General features: G+C 39.5%; 1 protein-coding gene across 2 annotated transcripts; it reads left to right on the top strand.

The window, feature by feature from the left end:
* Positions 1–10,688: 10,688 nt before the first annotated feature.
* vamp5 (vesicle-associated membrane protein 5) lies at positions 10,689–16,054 on the top strand. Of its 2 annotated transcripts, XM_069683841.1 has the most exons (3): positions 10,689–10,967; positions 13,210–13,353; positions 15,150–16,054. In XM_069683841.1, the coding sequence occupies exons 1-3, from the start codon at positions 10,965–10,967 to the stop codon at positions 15,306–15,308; spliced, it is 306 nt and encodes a 101-aa protein (XP_069539942.1). In that variant the 5' UTR covers positions 10,689–10,964; the 3' UTR covers positions 15,309–16,054. The 2 variants fall into 2 exon arrangements, with proteins under 2 accessions (XP_069539942.1, XP_069539941.1); XM_069683840.1 differs by lacking the exon at positions 10,689–10,967 and having other exon boundaries at positions 13,186–13,353.
* Positions 16,055–18,559: the final 2,505 nt, after the last annotated feature.

Here is an 18,559-nt window from a genome sequence, read left to right as displayed (position 1 = left end):
TTCACACCTGTGGCTCAGTGGTCGAGTTGGTTGTCTTTCAATCGAAGGGCTGGCAGTTCGATACTCGACTGCTGCAGTCAACATGTCGAAGTGTGCTCGGGTAACCCAGCTAGCAGGGAACGTTCCCATAACATTTCCTAACATTACCTACAAGTTCTAATTACGTTTGAAAGAAAATGTTTAATCTAATATTGAAAGAACATTTTGAGGATGTTTATCATTTCAAATAAAGTTCTGGTAACGTTAAAACTAAGACAAAACTATCCGACTGCAACATTCTGAAGATATTTTCAGGATGTTATTGAGGCCTGGGACGTCAGAACGCCTTTTATAAAACATCTGCTCAATGTCACATAAAAACAAAGGTAGAACATGCTCACTGCAACATGCTGAGGATCTTTCAGGATGTTAGTACGGTCTGATCTATCACAACGGGATTTATAAATCGTTCCTGAAATGGGATTTGAACATTCTCACTGCAACTTTCTGAACATGTTTTCAGAGAACGTTCTCCTGTTATTAAAAGGAACATTCTGGGACCCTTCTTGCTCAAAACATTACCAGAACATCGCACTTAACATTCTCAGAAAGTTTTAGGACAAAACATTTCCAGCTGGGAGACACCAAACTCCAAATTGCTCCTGAAAGCACAGCCATGTGTGTGTGTGCGTGTGTGTGTGTGTGTGTGTGTGTGTGTGTGTGTGTGTGTGAGTGTGTGTGTGTGTGTGTGTGTGTGTGTGTGTGTGTGTGTGTGTGTGTGTGTGTGTGTGTGTGTGTGTGTGTGAGTGTGAGTGTGTGTGTGTGTGTGTGTGTGTGTGTGTGTGTGTGTGTGTGTGTGTGTGTGAGTGTGTGAGTGTGTGAATGGTTAGCATCTGTTTAAAGATTGGCACTTTGCATAGCAGCTTCTGCCATTAGTGTATAAATGTGTGTGTGAAAGGTTGAATGTAGCATGTAGTGTAAAAGCTCTTTGAGTGGTCGGATGAGTGCGATATAGATGTAAATGGACTGTATTTAAATAACGCTTTTCTAGTCTTGCGACCACTCAAAGCAGCTTTTACACTAAATGTCACATTTAGCCATTCACACACTGATGGCAGAGGCTGCTACGTGACGTGCCCAACTGTCAGTCAGTCATCACATTCATTCATCTCGGGGGAACTGTATCAGGCTCACCAGGCATAGTCTGTCCTCCTTTCTCAGTCTCCTCACCTGAGTCTGCGTCTCCCTGGTCATCCCTCTCATTCTCTCCGCTCACAACCTCACACTCTGGTTCCCCATCATCAACCTCAGCTGCAACAGCACCCTTATTCCACTCACTTAAAAGCATCAGACAGGTCACCTAGCGACTGGTCTTCTGCTTCCTGCTTTGCCTCAACCCCCTCAACTGCTTCCTTGGCTTGAGAACGAGCGACCACACAAGCAATGAAGACTTCAGGGAGCTCTATCTCCACCGGTTGATCATGCACCACTGGAGTAACTTTAACTCCAGCCACATGATCAGGTCTATGGATTTAGAGGGAAGATCTGGTGCCTCTGCCACGTTTACACATCCTGTCACTAACTCTGACCTCAAATACAGCTGATGTAGAGGCAGAATCTCGTAGCTTCCTCCTACTCCTTATACTAAACTGTCCTGTGAAACTGGAGCAAGGTAGTTCCACCACACCTTTCCTGATCAGGGTCTGCTTTGCATCAGTGTCTCTCAAGATAGTGACTGGCACACCTAAACCTTCACTGGAGTCAGACAGGGTTCCCCAAATCCCTCATAACCCTCCAGTTCATCCAAAGACTCCTGTTCCACTGACACAAGGCCTACTGACTGAGCAGGATGGCGCTTGTAAGCTAAGCTTGGGCACTGATTTTTCTTGAGGTCCAGTTTATGGCAACAATAACAGCCGAGTTCTGACTCCTGTTTGGAACCTGAGCTGGTCCTCCAGGGCGAGTTTGCCTCGGCGCAAATCTCTTCTCCGTCACAGGAGGGCGCCAGATCTCTGACAGCAATATTAACATCTCTTCCTGTAGTAAAAGGCGTGGAGAGTAAAGTAGGTTAACATTTCCATTGTTGTTGTTGTTGTTGTTTTTTTACTTTTGAATGAATGTAAGAATATTAATAATAAAGAGGTTGTTAAACCGGGTCCTCAGTGGTCTTTATCATCAGGTAAACTAGTACAAGGCTGTTAGAGCACACATGTACCTGACTACCTGTGGCCTCTCCCTTCCTCTGACCTGAACTTTGAAGTTCCAGCTGCAGCTTTTTTTGTTTGCGCTTCAATGCATCACTGCCCAGGATGTATTGCTCATCATAGTCTTCCTTTCTTCACTCCCGTTTTCTCATTACAGGAAATGTGTCTCTTTCTGTTAATTAAGGAACCATGTGACGATATGCAGAGCGCCTTCCTGCTGTTCACGGCTCACATTTTCAATCGTCGTAGCAGGAAAAGCAATGCTGTGATATAATAACAGTCAGTGGTATTCCCTTTAGCTGCACCAGCACCATGCACCAGTATGCATAGAGCAAGGAATGAATGGAATGCAGCAACTAGAAATGTTATCAGTTACCTGTGTTTGACAAATGACCCACGTGTTGATGCTTCTGTTGCTCTGTCAGAAGAGACAGAGCTGGTCTCAGTACATGTTATTCAGGTGTGGTTAGAGGACGGAGCTACAGATTTGTCAGGGATGCACAGGTAAGTTTGAAGTCTGTGTGTCAGAACTACACATCCTTTCATCTCCTTCCCTGCTCAGGCTCAGGACTTCTCAAAAACAACTCAGAGAGTGGCTCACTCTTACTGGTGGAAGACTGTAAAGCTGATGGTGGTCCTGATGGTGGCCATCCTCCTCCTCATCATCATTCTCATCATGTTCCTGCTGACCCACCGAGTCTTCCCCGTCAGTGCCCCCATGCCTCCTATTGTTTGTCCTGTCTCGGAGCTCACACTAACATCCACATAGAAAGAACTAAATGAACACACCACAGTACTTCAGGAGAGATTTCACAATATACATTTCAAGCATTTTAAGTTTACGGCCCCTGTCGTGGACCAAACAGTCAAGGCACAAAGGAACACAGGTTTGAAGCATAAAAATAAGGATTTTTTTTCAAAAAGGGGTTTAACAAAAACAATATTGCTTAAACACGCAAATTAAAAGAGGTCAACAGATCAAAACTCAACTGAAAAATAACTAAACTAGATGTGAACGCAACCAACAGACCTGACGAAATGAGACCTGAGGGGGACATTTATACAAGCTGACCAAACCAAGACTAAATGTGCAGGGGAGGACAACATACAAGATAACTAAACCTGAATACAACGAAACCCTATCCCCCCCATGCTGCTGCGCACTTGGTATGGTCCTCCTCCATAAAGCCGGACTCCACCCACAGACACATCTTTGGGCCAAACCAGGAAGGAGACCCAGCAGCCAGGTAACTCAAAGAAAGGAGAAATGAATTAGTTTAACTTAATCAAACCGATGACAAAGCTCTGTACATTTAGTGTTTACTTGATAAAGAAACCATGTACTATATAGAGTGCTATTAACTAAATTCTAAACCAAATAATTTGAGGGTGTTTTATGTGTAACTGACTGCAAATGAAAATAAAGATCAAGTTAACATGTGATAATGAAGTGCGTGTATGACAACCTTTCACTGTGGAGCTGTGGCCATCACAGCCCCAAAATGACTATTTAAGTCTTCTGAAAACTTAGTGTCAATGAAATACATATATACAAGTACAAATACAAATAAAATGCATACTCGGCACCTATACCAGGACAAATATGTTACAGGGGAAGTAGGCAAGCAGGTCCCTGTTGTACGAAGGAGTGTTAGGGCCACACTAAGGAAAAAAGAGAGTCAAGTCGAAATGTGGAGAATAAAGTCAACTCCTCGGGTCCATCAGATATCTGATAGCTAAGTTTTATTTCATGGGATCATCATGCTTGCATTAATGCGACGAAACTCTGGACATTGATTGATCAGGTTCATCAGATATCTGATGGATTTATTAGAGATTTCTGATGGATTTATTGGACTTTATTTTTTATTTTGACTTTAAAATGACTTTACAATCTCGTAATTTCATATTGAATTTTAATTTTAATTTCGAAATGCAAAAAAAAGAAAAAACTCCCTCCCCTTTTTTTCCCGTCGTACTCTTGAACAGTAATCTCACTGAGAACATGTGTCTCAGTGACCTGTCTAAATTAAGGTAAAATAAAATTGTGTAAAATATTTAAAGACTTTGAAATGAGTGTTTTTTAGATCACTGAATACTGTTCATTTAATGATCAAAGGGTCATATATATTTTTTGTCAGGTAGAAAAACATGAACAAAATGTTGATGTTACAATGAATGAAACATTGATTGTTTTGTACTATTGAAAATACAGAACACAGCCCAGCTTTGATCTCATCTGTCATCAGAAAGCAATCAGTTTTTATTGGTGCCACAATAACCAATATAATAAAAATGGAGTGCAGCAATAATGACCTTCTTGTATCGAGGTGTGACTTGTCATCGAGGTTTAAAGTCTCTTTTGCTGCCTGTACCAAGCATCACGATTGCATAGCTTCAGACATAATAATCTGGAAGGACACTGGAATGTTATTGAACACAACTACGTTCAGTATCCTGAAATATCCAGGAGAAAAACTGCATTTTCAGACTCCCTTCATTCAGCTCGGAGCGTTCCTGCAGCTGTGAGGTTTTTGTGAAGCAGCAGAGGTCACTCAAGAGTCAATTTGGGCCACTAGAAGAAAACAAGCACAGATCTCAGCACTTTAACATATGGCTTTGGTGCTTTGATTCAATAAACACACCAGCAGGGTCAGCTGTTACAGGTCGGTTTTCAGTCCCATGTCTGGTCGTACACTCGTGAGCAGCTGAGGGAGATCGCTTACAGCCCCTCCGTGGTTCCCCCTGCCAGGTCCATGTCAATGGATAGGCCCCCTACAGTCTGAGAAGTGGAGAGTTCAACTCCAAAACATTGTCATTTTTTCTGCAAATATCATACGTGTTACCCGCCACTTCTCCCTGCTCTTTCAGTTCAGCATCAAGAAGGTCTAAATACATCCCATTTGGACTGCTTCAACGCTTTATTCATGTGCTTTATTGGATAAATAAAAGCTTTGTATGATGTCTGAATAAACAGATAATTATTTTATTAATTTTTAAATGGTTCTGGAGCACAGTAGTTATCCACGCTCTGTGAAGCAAACATTGATTTGTGTTTGTGCCGGCTCGAGCTACAGCAGGGTTCAACAAAATTCACAAGGGTCTTTTTTATAAGATGTATGTTGATTTATTTTAATGCTCTGGTGTATATTTAATAGTAAAGCATGTTAGTCCTTGTTTGTTTGTTGAAAGCCACAACATGGTGACAGAGTCAGGCTGAGCTGAGCCTTAAGGAAGTAGATATAAGTGGCTTCCCCCGCAGTACGTCAGATAGTGGCTCAGATCAGCTCTTTATGGTTTCTGTTTAATCAAATTAAGGAAACATAAGTAAACATCAGGAAAAACCCAAAAAATATGTCTGGGGAGAATTTGAAATACTGTTTTCACCTCACTGAAAAAGACATTAAGCTTTGGAAAATATTAAAACGAAAGTGGGTCAAAGAAGTTTTTGTACTCAGAGAGAAAAAATGCGGAAAGAAAAAAACAGGAGGCAAAATACAAATCAGGCCCAGCTGGTTCGGCTAGTAGCCTGAATGCCTTCCCTGTTGCACATCTGTTTCCAAAACAACGAATATGAAACTGTAAGGTCTATTTACTGACATGTCTGTTCTGATCTTTTATCAAATATATCTTTTTGTAGTTTAAAGAGACTATGTGCCTTTGGGTAAGGGCAACAAAGGGACCAGAATGAAGGGAAATCATCCCTTTCATTTATTTTTTTCTGAATCTTTCAAGATCAAAAGTAAAAGACTCAAAATATTGTCACAAAACGATGTCGGATATGAACAACTGCATTAAAACCAACCAATCTGTGAAGAACTCCCAGGCAGGGCAAAACCAAAAATCTGGCAGACTGTTGAACAAGTCATTACAGGCCACCTTTCTGTTGAGTCAACAGTAGCTCACCTCAGTCCCAGAAGTTTTTATCCCTCTGACAAAATGCCTGATTAGTTTTGAGTACAACAGCCTCTTAGACGAGCACAAACAAAAAGAAATCACTGAAAGCCCATTTGTTACTGACGGGAAACCAGCCCGGACTCAGACAGTTTGTAGTCATGTGGATGTGAGTCTGCCATCTATGAATGAGTGTTGGACAATGATGTGGAGGGAGGGTGGTCAGCATGCTGAATACGGCCTTTGTGCTTGAGCTGCTTTTCACAGAAGAAGCCTTTTGTTGGCCCGGTCTCTGACCCCAACAGCTCTGACCTGACAAGATCTCATGTGCTGCCTCTGTTAGAAAAATGCTAAACACTCTGGTGTATCATGTGATCATGTTGATGATGCAACAGTACAATTATGTGGAGGTATTTTAGCGGCTGATGCACGTAGAGAAGGTAGAGTTTAATTCCCACCAATGCCTCTAGTTATTTCCCGTTTCCCTTCCCCGTATGTCATCTTTGCTCACCTTCCTGCCTGTCTGTGTTTGTGTTTGTCTGTGACGTGGGAGAGCGATCTGTCAGCTACCTGACTGCTGTGCATCCTACATCCTTCCTCTTGTGTTAGCTTTCTGTTGCCATCTCTTATGTTAACGGGTCGGTTTTGACCCGTGTCGTAAACCAGCTGTGAAATGCACTAAAAACAATTAGTTGTTTCTCATCTCTTGGTTACCTTGTTAGGCTTCCTTATCTATGAAAATATTGGTTTTAATACCTTTGGTGAGGCCCCTGGGCCTTTTTTTTCAGTATACCCCTCGATTTCAATTTTTAAAAAATGTTAAAATGAACCTCAAGAGAATCATTTAAAGGTTGTTGTGATACCTGACTATCACTGAGGGGTATTAGAACACATCTCTAAATACATTGTATGTTGGCTGACAGTGCACGTTTTGGCTCTAATTATTGCTTTATATTCTTATTATTATAACTGGGTCCCGACCCTAACAACACAAAGGTCATAATTTTAACCAGAGCGTTTTATAATTTAGTGAAATTTTTTTTTATCGTTTTATTTTCTTGAAATAGAGGATCCTGACAAAGTGAAAAAGCCTTGATGAAATAAACAAATGTATGTGTTTTTTTTATGCATTTAAAACCTAAAAACGTTGGTGCCGACCCGAACACAATAGGAAGGATATAGCAGTACGATTGTCTGTGTAGTGTGGTATAATGCAGTACTATCTGTACCTACAACTGTACTATACTTTATTATACTACTGTATGCTATGCTGTTGGACTATTACAAAAGTATAACCATATTATACATTCAACAAATATACGATTGTCCAATCATAAGATACTATAACACTAAAGTATTGTATCACATTATTCTTGTATGATATAACACAGTTTAGTAAACCTCTGCACAACATCTCACTACATTACCACACTATACCTGACTATGCCATATCATAAGTTGATTCTATTATGGTATAGATTGATTTAAGTATTCAACTAGACTACACTATGTAACACTACAGTGCTGCCATTTGAGTGCTATAGTGTACTAGTCTAACTAAAACATTAATACTTGATATGATAGAATGGAAACTTACTACAGACCTGCTTTGAAATGATATAACATTATTGGATTAAATATTGTACTCTACTATTTAACTGTACTAAAATCTGTTAGTAGAAGTATTGAAAGTGCACCGGCTCCTCAATATAGAGTAATGTACTGCAAAGTACACAATAGTAGCATTGCTTCGATGACACGCCACAGAAAACAAGTGAGGCCGCTCCAAACCAGAGCGACTTATGGAGTTTCTTTTAAATCACAACTGTGGCTCAGGCTCATACTATCAAATATAGAAGCAGCTACTAGACCGGGCTGCTTCCTGTTTTACCTTCAATGAAGAATGAACTGTAATTTTTTTCAGGCTTTTGTATTAATTTAAAAAACACAAACACTTTTAACCAAATAATTAAAGGGAAAATCCATCACACATCAGCATCACATAATTTTCCCGAGGCATTTGTCCTGTAACCATAGTTCTGCATTTAGTTTCACATCCCTACAGGGCTCTGTTCTCTGTGATTCCAGGGGCATGGCTGTGTTCTGGCTGATCACAGGGACTCCAGTTATTTGCTGCTCAGTATCTCAGAGCCCCATAAGGGGGAGAAGTTGTGCACATAAGCGGAGAGATGTTAATACGAGGATATTTGAGCCAATAATTCATATTTACAGGGCTTCAACAATAGACGCACATGAAACTACTATTTTAATTCAGCGAACTAAATTAAACTTAGGGGGTTTTAGACACAAATTTCAGATGAAGAAGAAAAATGTACCACATCAGGTTTTAGGAAGAAACGTGTGAATTACCCTACTTCCTGTTTCTGATATTTCACTTTCCAGCCTCTGTGACCTTTTGTAGCAATTTGTTCACGTCCTCTTTTTGATACAGGGTGTAATATCGTTGTTAGTTACTATCTAACTAGGTCTTGGTATCTCACTTATATGGACCTTATCTATAATGGTGGTAATGGGGCCTGTCTGATGTTGCTTTGTTTAACCTGTAACTGTCTCTGAATGAACTGAAGACTGTTTGAAAGAACTTTAATGAGTGGTATGAGTGACGCAGTTGAACTACAATGTAGTTGTGTTGTCTGCCTGTCAGCTCCTTATCAGAAGTGTAAAATTAACATCACACACACACACACACACACACACGCACGCACGCACGCACAGCTGCAGTCATGATTGAGAGCCTTTGTAGTCCCCAGTGCCACCCAGTTTTACATGCTGATGACGAACTGTTCTGCAGCCATCCTGCTTCAAAAAACCCACTTAAGTCCAAACTACCGTGTTTATGAGCTATAAAGAAGTGTGTTGCAAGACAAAGACAATAACTATTGTTTAGGAATACTCTACGATCTATATACTATAGGTAAACAATGGCATATGACATTATATGAAGTCCTATGGAAGGAAACAACTATAACGTGCAATAAGGTCAATATAAATGTTAGTCCCTGTGGGGATATCATATGAATATTACTCATATTTCTCATTATGGTGGACCAGCAGTCGCCCTCTTTAAACCTTGCACAGCCCTTAAGCAGGCGACACCCATCAAAGACCAAACAGAGCAAAGTGTTCTGTAGTGGGCTCGCCCTGACGAGGCCTGCCGGAAATGCCGGCCTGCTGGTTGAACATTTATGAAAGGGAGGACACTGCCAGTCTCTCACTTAACAGACGACAAAACAGGGTAAAAGCACATCAGCATGTTGATGGTATTGATGTTGTCGGTCTTCCTCTGAGAAGAAGTACAATGTGGCAGTCTGCAGAAAGGGAGCATTACTAATTCAACACTTGAGAGACATTTAGATTTGCTGTCAGCTATGGTTTGTAGCCATAGAAATGTTTGTTGATGAGCAAGCTGGTTGCCCTTTTTTGAACATTACACTTTTTGCTAAAAAATACTGTTATAGCTTATTAACAGATAGATGAGAGAAGTAGCAGCAACACATAGCTCCAAATCCTAAACAGTATCTTTCTGCATTGTAGCAGCAATCAAAGCAAACAAGGAGAACTCCGGCACTCAAAGATAAATACACTTCTTATATATTGTTGGCAAAAACAACCTATCTTCAGCATAGAACTGATTAGGCTGATTGGTTGTTTGTGCCACAGAGTGCTACATACTACATTTTTCCAAAAGCACTTGTCCTGATCCTGCCCCTTTGTGCCGAACAATAGCTTTAAAAAGAGTTTATTGGAGAGTATGCAGCAACTAGAGGTTCTCCTACACAGTTGAAAAAATGGAAGGGTTGGGTAACAGTTGTCAGTTGGTTCTGTTGGCAATGTGCAAACTTACCACTGGATTTCACTAAACCCTACACATTTCTTCTTTGAGTTCAAGAAGAAATGGCCTTTACACTTCACACATTGTTTCTGCTTGTTTTAGTCTGCTGGTTCTTTATGTGAAACTGATATGCTGCTGTCTTGGCCACGACTCACTTGTAAAAGAGATTTTGTATCTCAATGGGGTTATTCCTGTTAAATAACAGTTATTCAATAAATAACTAAAGTGTCTTGGTAAGCACGGTCCCCTCACAGTAAGAAGGTTCTTAATGTTCTAAGTGTATGCCCTGTATTTGACTGGCGACTACAGGGTGGCTCGCTCCAACCCCCTCTAAGGATATGAAGTATAAATGGGTTAATGGATAGCTGATTTTAAATATCATTGGATTATATAATATTATACATTTATATATGAGGATGAATTAACATTTAAGCAATATCTTTGTTGAGCCCAAATTTCCATCACTTCACATAGATGTACTGCTAAATGCTATCTATCTATCTATCTATCTATCTATCTATCTATCTATCTATCGAGTATATAGATTTACCACCGTTGTATTAGTGGACTAGCTATGTCAGTTAAAGATGTTCAGGTAGTGCCCACATTGTCTCTGTGAAGTACCAATAAAGCCACAATGAGTCACATCTTGATAAGTCCGGGACTTTACCGAGTCGGCATGTGGTCACATGACCAACTATGGTAATTTTAACTTTTCCTGCACTGCCATGAACGCATCATAAACAGACAGTACAAAGTCCAACGGCTAGATAAGACTGCTGCAGCTCGGGGGAAGTGAAAGCAACAGGGGAAAGCTCACATTAAAAAAAAGACACGAATCGAAAGTAAATCAAGAAAACCGCAAGACGTTGCCTAAGCTTCTTTCACTACGCAAGGTGACACACTTAGGTGGCTTTAAAACTCCAGAACTGGTTTGTTGTGTTTCCTGTTTCTGAAGTTGACTGGAGTCGCACTATAAATGCATTCGATCCGGTGACGGCTTCAACACAAACACTGCACGAGACGCGACAGAAATGGTAAGTCCATTTTAATCTTTCAGAGGTCAAATTACAAACGACTAACAGCTTTCACAAGAAGAGATGGAAGAGACAGGACTCTTCGTTTTGGCACACTGCTTTGGAAAGCTCAGTCCCTTTATATCATAGTTGGCAGATATGATACTGTAGTTCATGTCATACGTGACGTCTTCCATTTTAAACGTTTTATTCAGAAAACCACAAATGTTAAAATCAAAATAGGCTACTTTTTTAACGTAGTTAATTATTGTTGTATTATTAAGTAAATTTGACGTCAGGTCGAAATTCCTTTAGATGGATCTTAAATTGTGAATAAAGTTGAATTAATACAAAAATAATAGAACGATGTATATCTCTATAGTTAATATATTAAAGTGACCATATCCAGGTCGATAATCAAAATTAAAAGGCGCACCAGGTGTCATAAAAGATGATCTCTTGGTCAATTCATGAAGTCATGAATAAAGATGGGATTTTTTAGCAGTCAACAACACAAAAATAACCTTTCTGAGTGAATAAAACAAAAAAAACCTGAATGTACTTCGATAGGTTTATTGAAAACACAAGGTTGTTATTATCAGCTAAGAACACACAGGTTGTTTCGATTTAGAATAATGTTCCACACTAGCCGATTATGAACATGCTATAACATGCTGCAGGTTTTTCTCCCCTGGATAATGCCAGGTACATGAATGTAGGCAGGCAGGAGGGAGGGAGTGAGGAGAGGAAGGAAACAAGGAGGGGAACTGGAATGGGCAGCAGTTCCTGTGTAAAGACGTCGCCAGCTGAATTTTAAATACAGACTTTTGTTCAACTACTTTTTTTTCAACAATTAGATAACTGGGCCTTCTGGGCTTCCATTAATCATTTCCTCATTGATATAAAGTCTACCCTTCCTAGCCTACTGTGAACTCGTCTGCAGTATACAGTACGTTTAAACAGGAAGTGAGAATGAATTATGAGCCAGTTCAAGGTGCTGAGAGTGTACGTGTTTTGTTCTATCTGTTGGTTTCCTGTTCCTGTCAACATCTGAGATGGAGGCTTCCTATCATTACTCACAATCCACTTCTTCAAAGTTTTCTTCAGTATCTGGGAAATCCTCTCATACTTCATTTAAATTTCTTGGTTCATATCTTGCTCCTCTCTGTACTTATAGTTTGTCCGATAATATGCTTTTGATATAATTCTTTTATCTAAAAAGTTACACATGAATGTACTCTTGCTTCTGTCTGCTTGCAAAACCTGTCACAGCCTGACTTGAGTTAACATTCACTGCAGGTTTGTTGCTGTGTTTATAAAGCAAACACAAATCCAGTCTGATGTGTATCAAGCAGGCAGGTTGGTTTGTTTTAGATGTCAACCTGTCTGGACAACCAGATTTAAGATCGATATTTTACTTCCCATTTGGAAAAAGTGCAAATGTGCTTCAGGAATTATACATTTGAAACTGATGCACTGAAGTATTTAAAAAAGCACTTATGTTGACCACCTTTATTTTATTGGAAAGTGCAGACCTTAAGGGGACTCCCAAGAGACAGAAAATAATGGTTCACATCAAAGAAGCAGGGGCCAAGATATCAAAACTTTTCTGTCCTCAAGGTTATCCATTCATTTAATTTCCCCAATGCCCGTTTGTAACACAGATCTTCTGTTAAACATCTGCAGTCTACAGACCTAGGCTGAGGCAGCCAAGGTCGTTTTCTCAGACTCGACAAAACCCCCTTCAGAGCTGGAGAACTAGAACAGACTGACTGAGGGATTCTCCCTATGAGTTGGCTGAGCTTTATTCTTTAAATTGTTTAAAGTGGGCAGGAAACCTTTTCTAAAGCTCAGGAGGACCAAAATCTTGCTGCGTCATCACATCACATGCATTCCAAAGCGACCTACGATAAGTGCATTTTTAGTCAAAATGAGCTCGAGCGAGGTTGCAAGTTGTAATCAAACCCTTGGTTGGAAGTAACAGTTAGCATGGGGTATCTGATTCTGTGTCCAGTTATTTACTGAATGCCTCTATTCTGCATGTGGCACCGACAGTAAGGCACTTCCTCATATTTTGTTATTGACTTACCGTTTAACATGCTGAGTGCACACCTCTGGGTATTTCTGTACCACACAATTCCGACATTTTTTCCATGGTGGCATGCTAACTGTCCATGCTTATGGATGTCTTAATGTCTTCCAAAATGTACTGCATATACCATGGGAAAGTTCAATCACCATGCTGTGTGTGTTGATTGAACAGGAGAATGGGAAGAGCCGCCTGCAGAAGGCCCAGGACGATGTGGAGGAGGTGAAGGTCATCATGCTGGACAACCTGAACAAGGCTGATGAGAGATCTGGCAAACTAGAAGACCTGGAGGGTAGAGCAGATGACCTGCTGGAAAAGGTAGGGGGCTTAGAAAAGCTGTACAAGTAGAAAAATGAATTGTATGAATAAGGCGAATGACTTGAGAATATATCGTACACAGACTCCCTTTCCTTAGGCGCCTGGGGATAAAAACTAGGAAATGTCATATTGATGTCTAAAAATACACCTTAGGTGGAGCTGGAGAGGAAAACAAATGTACAATTTACATCCTGATTGTGTTTTATGGGGCTATTTTTAGAGAGGTATTTCCTATTGTTTCCTAAGATGAATGAAGCAAGCTAGTCTCCCTGGGTACGACAAAGTTAGTCCAGGACATGCCACGAGGCAAATGTCCATCCGGGGGTCAACAAGTAGGTCACAATATTCCCACATTGCCCTGTTTGCCTGAGTTACATCACACTGTGTTGACACATTTGGCTGTGTAATAAAAGGATTTAACCATAACTATTAGTTCCTTTTTATCTATTATGAGTGCCCCACAAAGCTCTTTCATAAGGCTACATGTTTTTATACTTAACGCTGGCACGCAGCAGACAAACACAGATGGCCGGACACTCAGTTGTTTTCAGCCGGCTACATTTTAGGTTACATTCCTGTCGTTTCTTACGATGTCATTTAACCTTATGATCTGCATCTGGATCTTGATTAGAGAAAAAAGCTGAGCTAGCGTTAGTAGCATCCGGCCTCACGGTCCTGGAAACATATAATAATTTTGACATTTTAAGATAATTTGGCTTCAGGTGGAAACTTCATTCACAATGATTAATTGTAAGAGTCACAGCCTCTTAGCTCTGCTTTACTTTGAGCTTTCTCCTGAGGCCAAAAATGAGGCTGATGAAAGAAGTGACTGATAAGACAGTAAATTGTAGTTTGAAAACGATAGGCTGAAAAAAGCTAAAACACTCGTGTGTTATGTGATAGTGTTCGTTAGTAGTGTTAATTTGTACCATAGACTGTATAAAAAGATGGACGACATGACAGCTCCCTAAAAGTGAAGCCAAAACATTTCGAGTGCCCCCAGCAGGCTGGCTGCCGTACTGGTATTTGATTCTGTAAAAATGATGATTGACAGCTTTGTTGACAAATACGGCTCCCAAACAGTTCCGGATTAGCAGAGTAGACGAATAATAGAGGAGGAAACGTAACTAAAACTATCACGACGGTCATTGTAGTTTCCATATCTGTTTTGGTAAGTGGAAGAGGCTCGACGTTATTACTGCGGCTCCACCCGCCAACCTCACCGGAGGTATTTTAGCTTCAGATAAGTACAATGAGAGGTGGTGGAGATGCCTCATCCATCTTTTTATACAGCCTATGATTTGCACAGCTTTAAGTCTTCTGAGAGGTACTCTTCTAGTGTGTTAGTTCCTCATCCATAACATCACAAAGTGTATCCAATTTCTGCTTGAACTTATTATTACTTAATATTTCAGTTGTCAGTTGTTTTTAGGTCTCTCTTCATCAGTGCCATGTAACACAAGCCGAGTGTGCAATGTGGGAACAGTGTGACCTTTTTGACCCCCAGGAAGACTGTAGTAGTCATGTGATCATGTTGACTTTAGCCTCTTTAAAAAATGGAAAGAAGGGGAACAACTGAAAAGTTAATGTCATATAGAGCTCCTGTAATGAAAACACACTCACAAAGAAGTCTATGAAATTCACTCTTGTTTATTACAGAAAATGATTGTCGATGTTGAGGGATGTAATTTATGAATGGGAAATGTTTTCTTAGAGGGACAATCTGACATTTAAAGAGTAGTTTGGTTACATAACAATATAATAAAACATCTTCTACTTGTGTGTCCCCCCGCCAGAGTAAAGCTTTTGAAAAGACGGCCAATCAGGTGAAGCAAAAGAAACGATGGGAAAACAAGAAGATGAAAGTGGTGTTCATCGGCATCGGAGTGACAGCCGCGCTCATTATTGTTGGACTTATAATCTTTGCCATTGTTGATGGCTCAGGGGGACAGTAACTCCTTGACGATGAAAACAAAATAAGCTGTCAGAACTGAGCGACGTGATGTGGGCGAAGGGAGGAGGTCCAGGACAGGAGGAGTACAAACTGTGGAACTGTCTGATCTGAACTGCTCAGTATGTGAAAGTTCTTTGTTTATAGCTATTTAGGGGAAGTATCATCCCCACTCTTCATTAGTGTGAGTCTTCAGTTGATATGGTACCATTGCTTGCTAGGCTGCTTTGCTGTATTATTCATGTCTTTGTTAGAAGACATTAGAAAGAGACACAACACATCATGAAGATCTCAATGAAAACCGCTCGGGTATTACCCCCACCCATTTAAGCAAATGAATGAATTGTAATATTTGTAACCAAAAATCACGAGGTTGCTACTTCTGTACTATTACAAGGTACATAGTGGTTCCTTATCAACAAACTCGCTCAGACTTTGCCATGACTTGTTGCAAAAATGAAGACAGAATCCATTTCACTGGTGATTCAGTTGATAATTTAGTAAGACTCAGCTGTCTCCAGTCCAAGACGACAGAGTGGATAACAGAAATCTCTGTGAATGTAAGCATCTTCAGAAAGGTTCACATTGGATCAAGAATCGAGTGATGTTCTGTCACGTCAATTCTTAATGTCTCAAAATGTGTACAAAATGTTCTGTATCATTAAAGTGTATTTAAAGCTGTGTTAAAGAGTCTATACGTGTCTATGTTCTTCACATCTGTACGTAAGATAATAAATGTCATAAAATGTTCATGCGCATGTTTGGTGGTGTTTTTGTCAAATGTCCAATCGAACACACGATGCATGAACATTTGGTTGAAACAAATTAGTACACAAACAACTAACAAATGTGTTTCAGTTAAGCTATAGGCACAATCCAATTACAGCTCGTAAATAGAGTCCAGACTTTTACAAAGGAATCCTTTCCATCACTTATAACCCCCGACGAGTTATTTCGCTGTGCAGGACAATTCAAGGTGTCAGACAGCACGAACATCTATGAATGTAAAGTGTTGTGGCTGTTGATGTGTGCTTTAAAGACCTTCAAACAATCAGAATATGTTCCTCAGATTAACTGCTTTCCTTCTGAAACTATAACTGCAAGTTATAACATTTCTATTTAATCGTAGTCAATCTGGATTTTGAATAAGAAATACACACAGTGCCCATTGCCACAAAGGTTATTACTACTTTTAAAATGAAATCAGCAGAGAGAGGAAACGTCTCAGCAAGAAGTTCTTTTGTATATTAAAAAGTTGATTTCTGTGCAATCACTTATTCAATCTGTTTAATAACCATGGGCACTTTATTGTGTTCATAAAGGTTGTAGAGCTGAATAAACCATTTACAGACTTCGTTTTCTTTTTGCCTTTGAATCATAACTTAGTTTATTTATTTATCTGAGATTTGGAAACAAAAATAACTCTTTTTGAACTTTTTTAGATAAGACATGCCTTATAAAATGTCAGGACACATTTTTTGATGGTTAAAAATAAAATGAAAATAAGACGGGTCAATAGTTTTTGTTAATGTCCACCTGGCAAAGCTTGCAGTGTAGTTTTATCATGAGAAGAATGAAGGAAGAGAACCTGTAAAGAAATAAAAATACCCATGAAAACGTCTTTGACATTTTCTGTGGAACAGGTTCTGGGTTCTTCTGCTCAGATAAGCTTTCACTTCCGTTTCACATCTGCTCTCATGAGGGCATTCCTGTATGTGCTTGTTGTGGTTCATCCATTAAGAATGGCAGCAGTGGATTTCTCCTCTGAGTTTGAGGTAATATGAAACATTTCACTCCCCACATACACACACGTGCATGTTTGTATAAACTCATTCTCCATAGGACAGGTGTAACCCTATGCTATATTCTGCCTCTGCTACTTCCATTCTTATGTCATGGTGCTTTGTCCTGCTTCGCCCTCAGCTGGTGGAGGACTGCTACAGCACCCTGAAAAAAGTAGAGCCTCTGCTTCGTCCACAGAGGGTCAATATTTTTATTAAAATAAAGGTGAGTTAATTATAAGTATGTAATAAAGCATTATTGATCAAAATAATCCACACATAGCCATATTTGGTTTGAGACTGGACAGCAACAGCTAGCTATACAACATAAATGTACATATAGCTTTATAACACAATATCCCAGTTTGAGATCAATGAAATCTGTCCATCTATCTATCTTTCCCCCATTTCATATTATAACCATACATATAAATCTTGATCAAGATCAAGAAATCTTTATTGTCCCCCAAGGGGCAAATTCTTGTGCAGCCGGCAGAAGTGCAACAATAAATACAAAAAAAAACAAAAAAAAACATCATAAATAAGTAATATTTTAAAATGAGTTTAAATCATTTAAATCTCTTAGTCCTACATTTTGGCTGAATGTATCTGTGACCCGAAGGAAGCAGACAGAACCCACTGTGGTGTGGCTGGCTCAGGTCTGGGCCTTCTTAAAAGACCTCACTTTATAGAAGTAAGGACGGTCCCTCAGTCCTACGCCAGTAATTTTGCTGCACACCTTAACAATAGGCTACCCAGCAGCCTGTTCTTATTTTTAAGGGACAGTGACCCAAACCAACAGACCAGGGAAAAGGTGAGCACTGACTCAATGTGCTGGTGGGCCTTTTTGCACACAGCGTCAGCATGAGACAAAATGTTCTTCTTATCATTACTGCTTAATATTAATATATGTTTCTAGTGCCTTTTTCTTACTCATAAAGTATTGGTCTTATTATAAAGTACTCCATCTATCTATCTATCTATCTATCTATCTATCTATCATCTTGAAAAACCTGAACAAAATTATGAATTTATGTTAAAAATAGGAATTGCCAGTATATTAAAGGAAAAGGAAATAGGTTACGCTACTCTTCTTTTGATCTTTTATGTCCCGTTGCTCCGAAAGTCAAAATTGTATCTGCAATCTATCCTGTAAACGATTTTTTACATAAAAGATTTAAATTTGATGTGGATCCTTGCATCTTCCATTGAACATCCATTTTTTTACTGTTCATATTGTTTTAGTCTAATGTCCATAGCTGGTTTAAGAATTGGTAACATACCCTGGTTTACATGTAATGATATTATATATTGTATGAATAATTTGAATACAAACATTTCTGATATTGTTAATTTTATAATTATTTTAGGAAAATATCATATTCACACAAATTGTAACCCCTCTTTTTCAGTGTTCTTAAATTATTTTGCCAACTACTGTACGTTTTAACCGTTTTCACCTTGCCCTTTTGTG

Source organism: Semicossyphus pulcher, unplaced genomic scaffold (assembly GCF_022749685.1).
Source record: "Semicossyphus pulcher isolate SPU_LCO1_2020_fin unplaced genomic scaffold, fSemPul1.0.p SCAF_6, whole genome shotgun sequence".
Lineage (NCBI taxonomy): Eukaryota > Metazoa > Chordata > Actinopteri > Labriformes > Labridae > Semicossyphus > Semicossyphus pulcher.
Note: the sequence above shows the minus strand (reverse complement) of the source record. Positions and strands in the feature narration are given on the sequence as shown.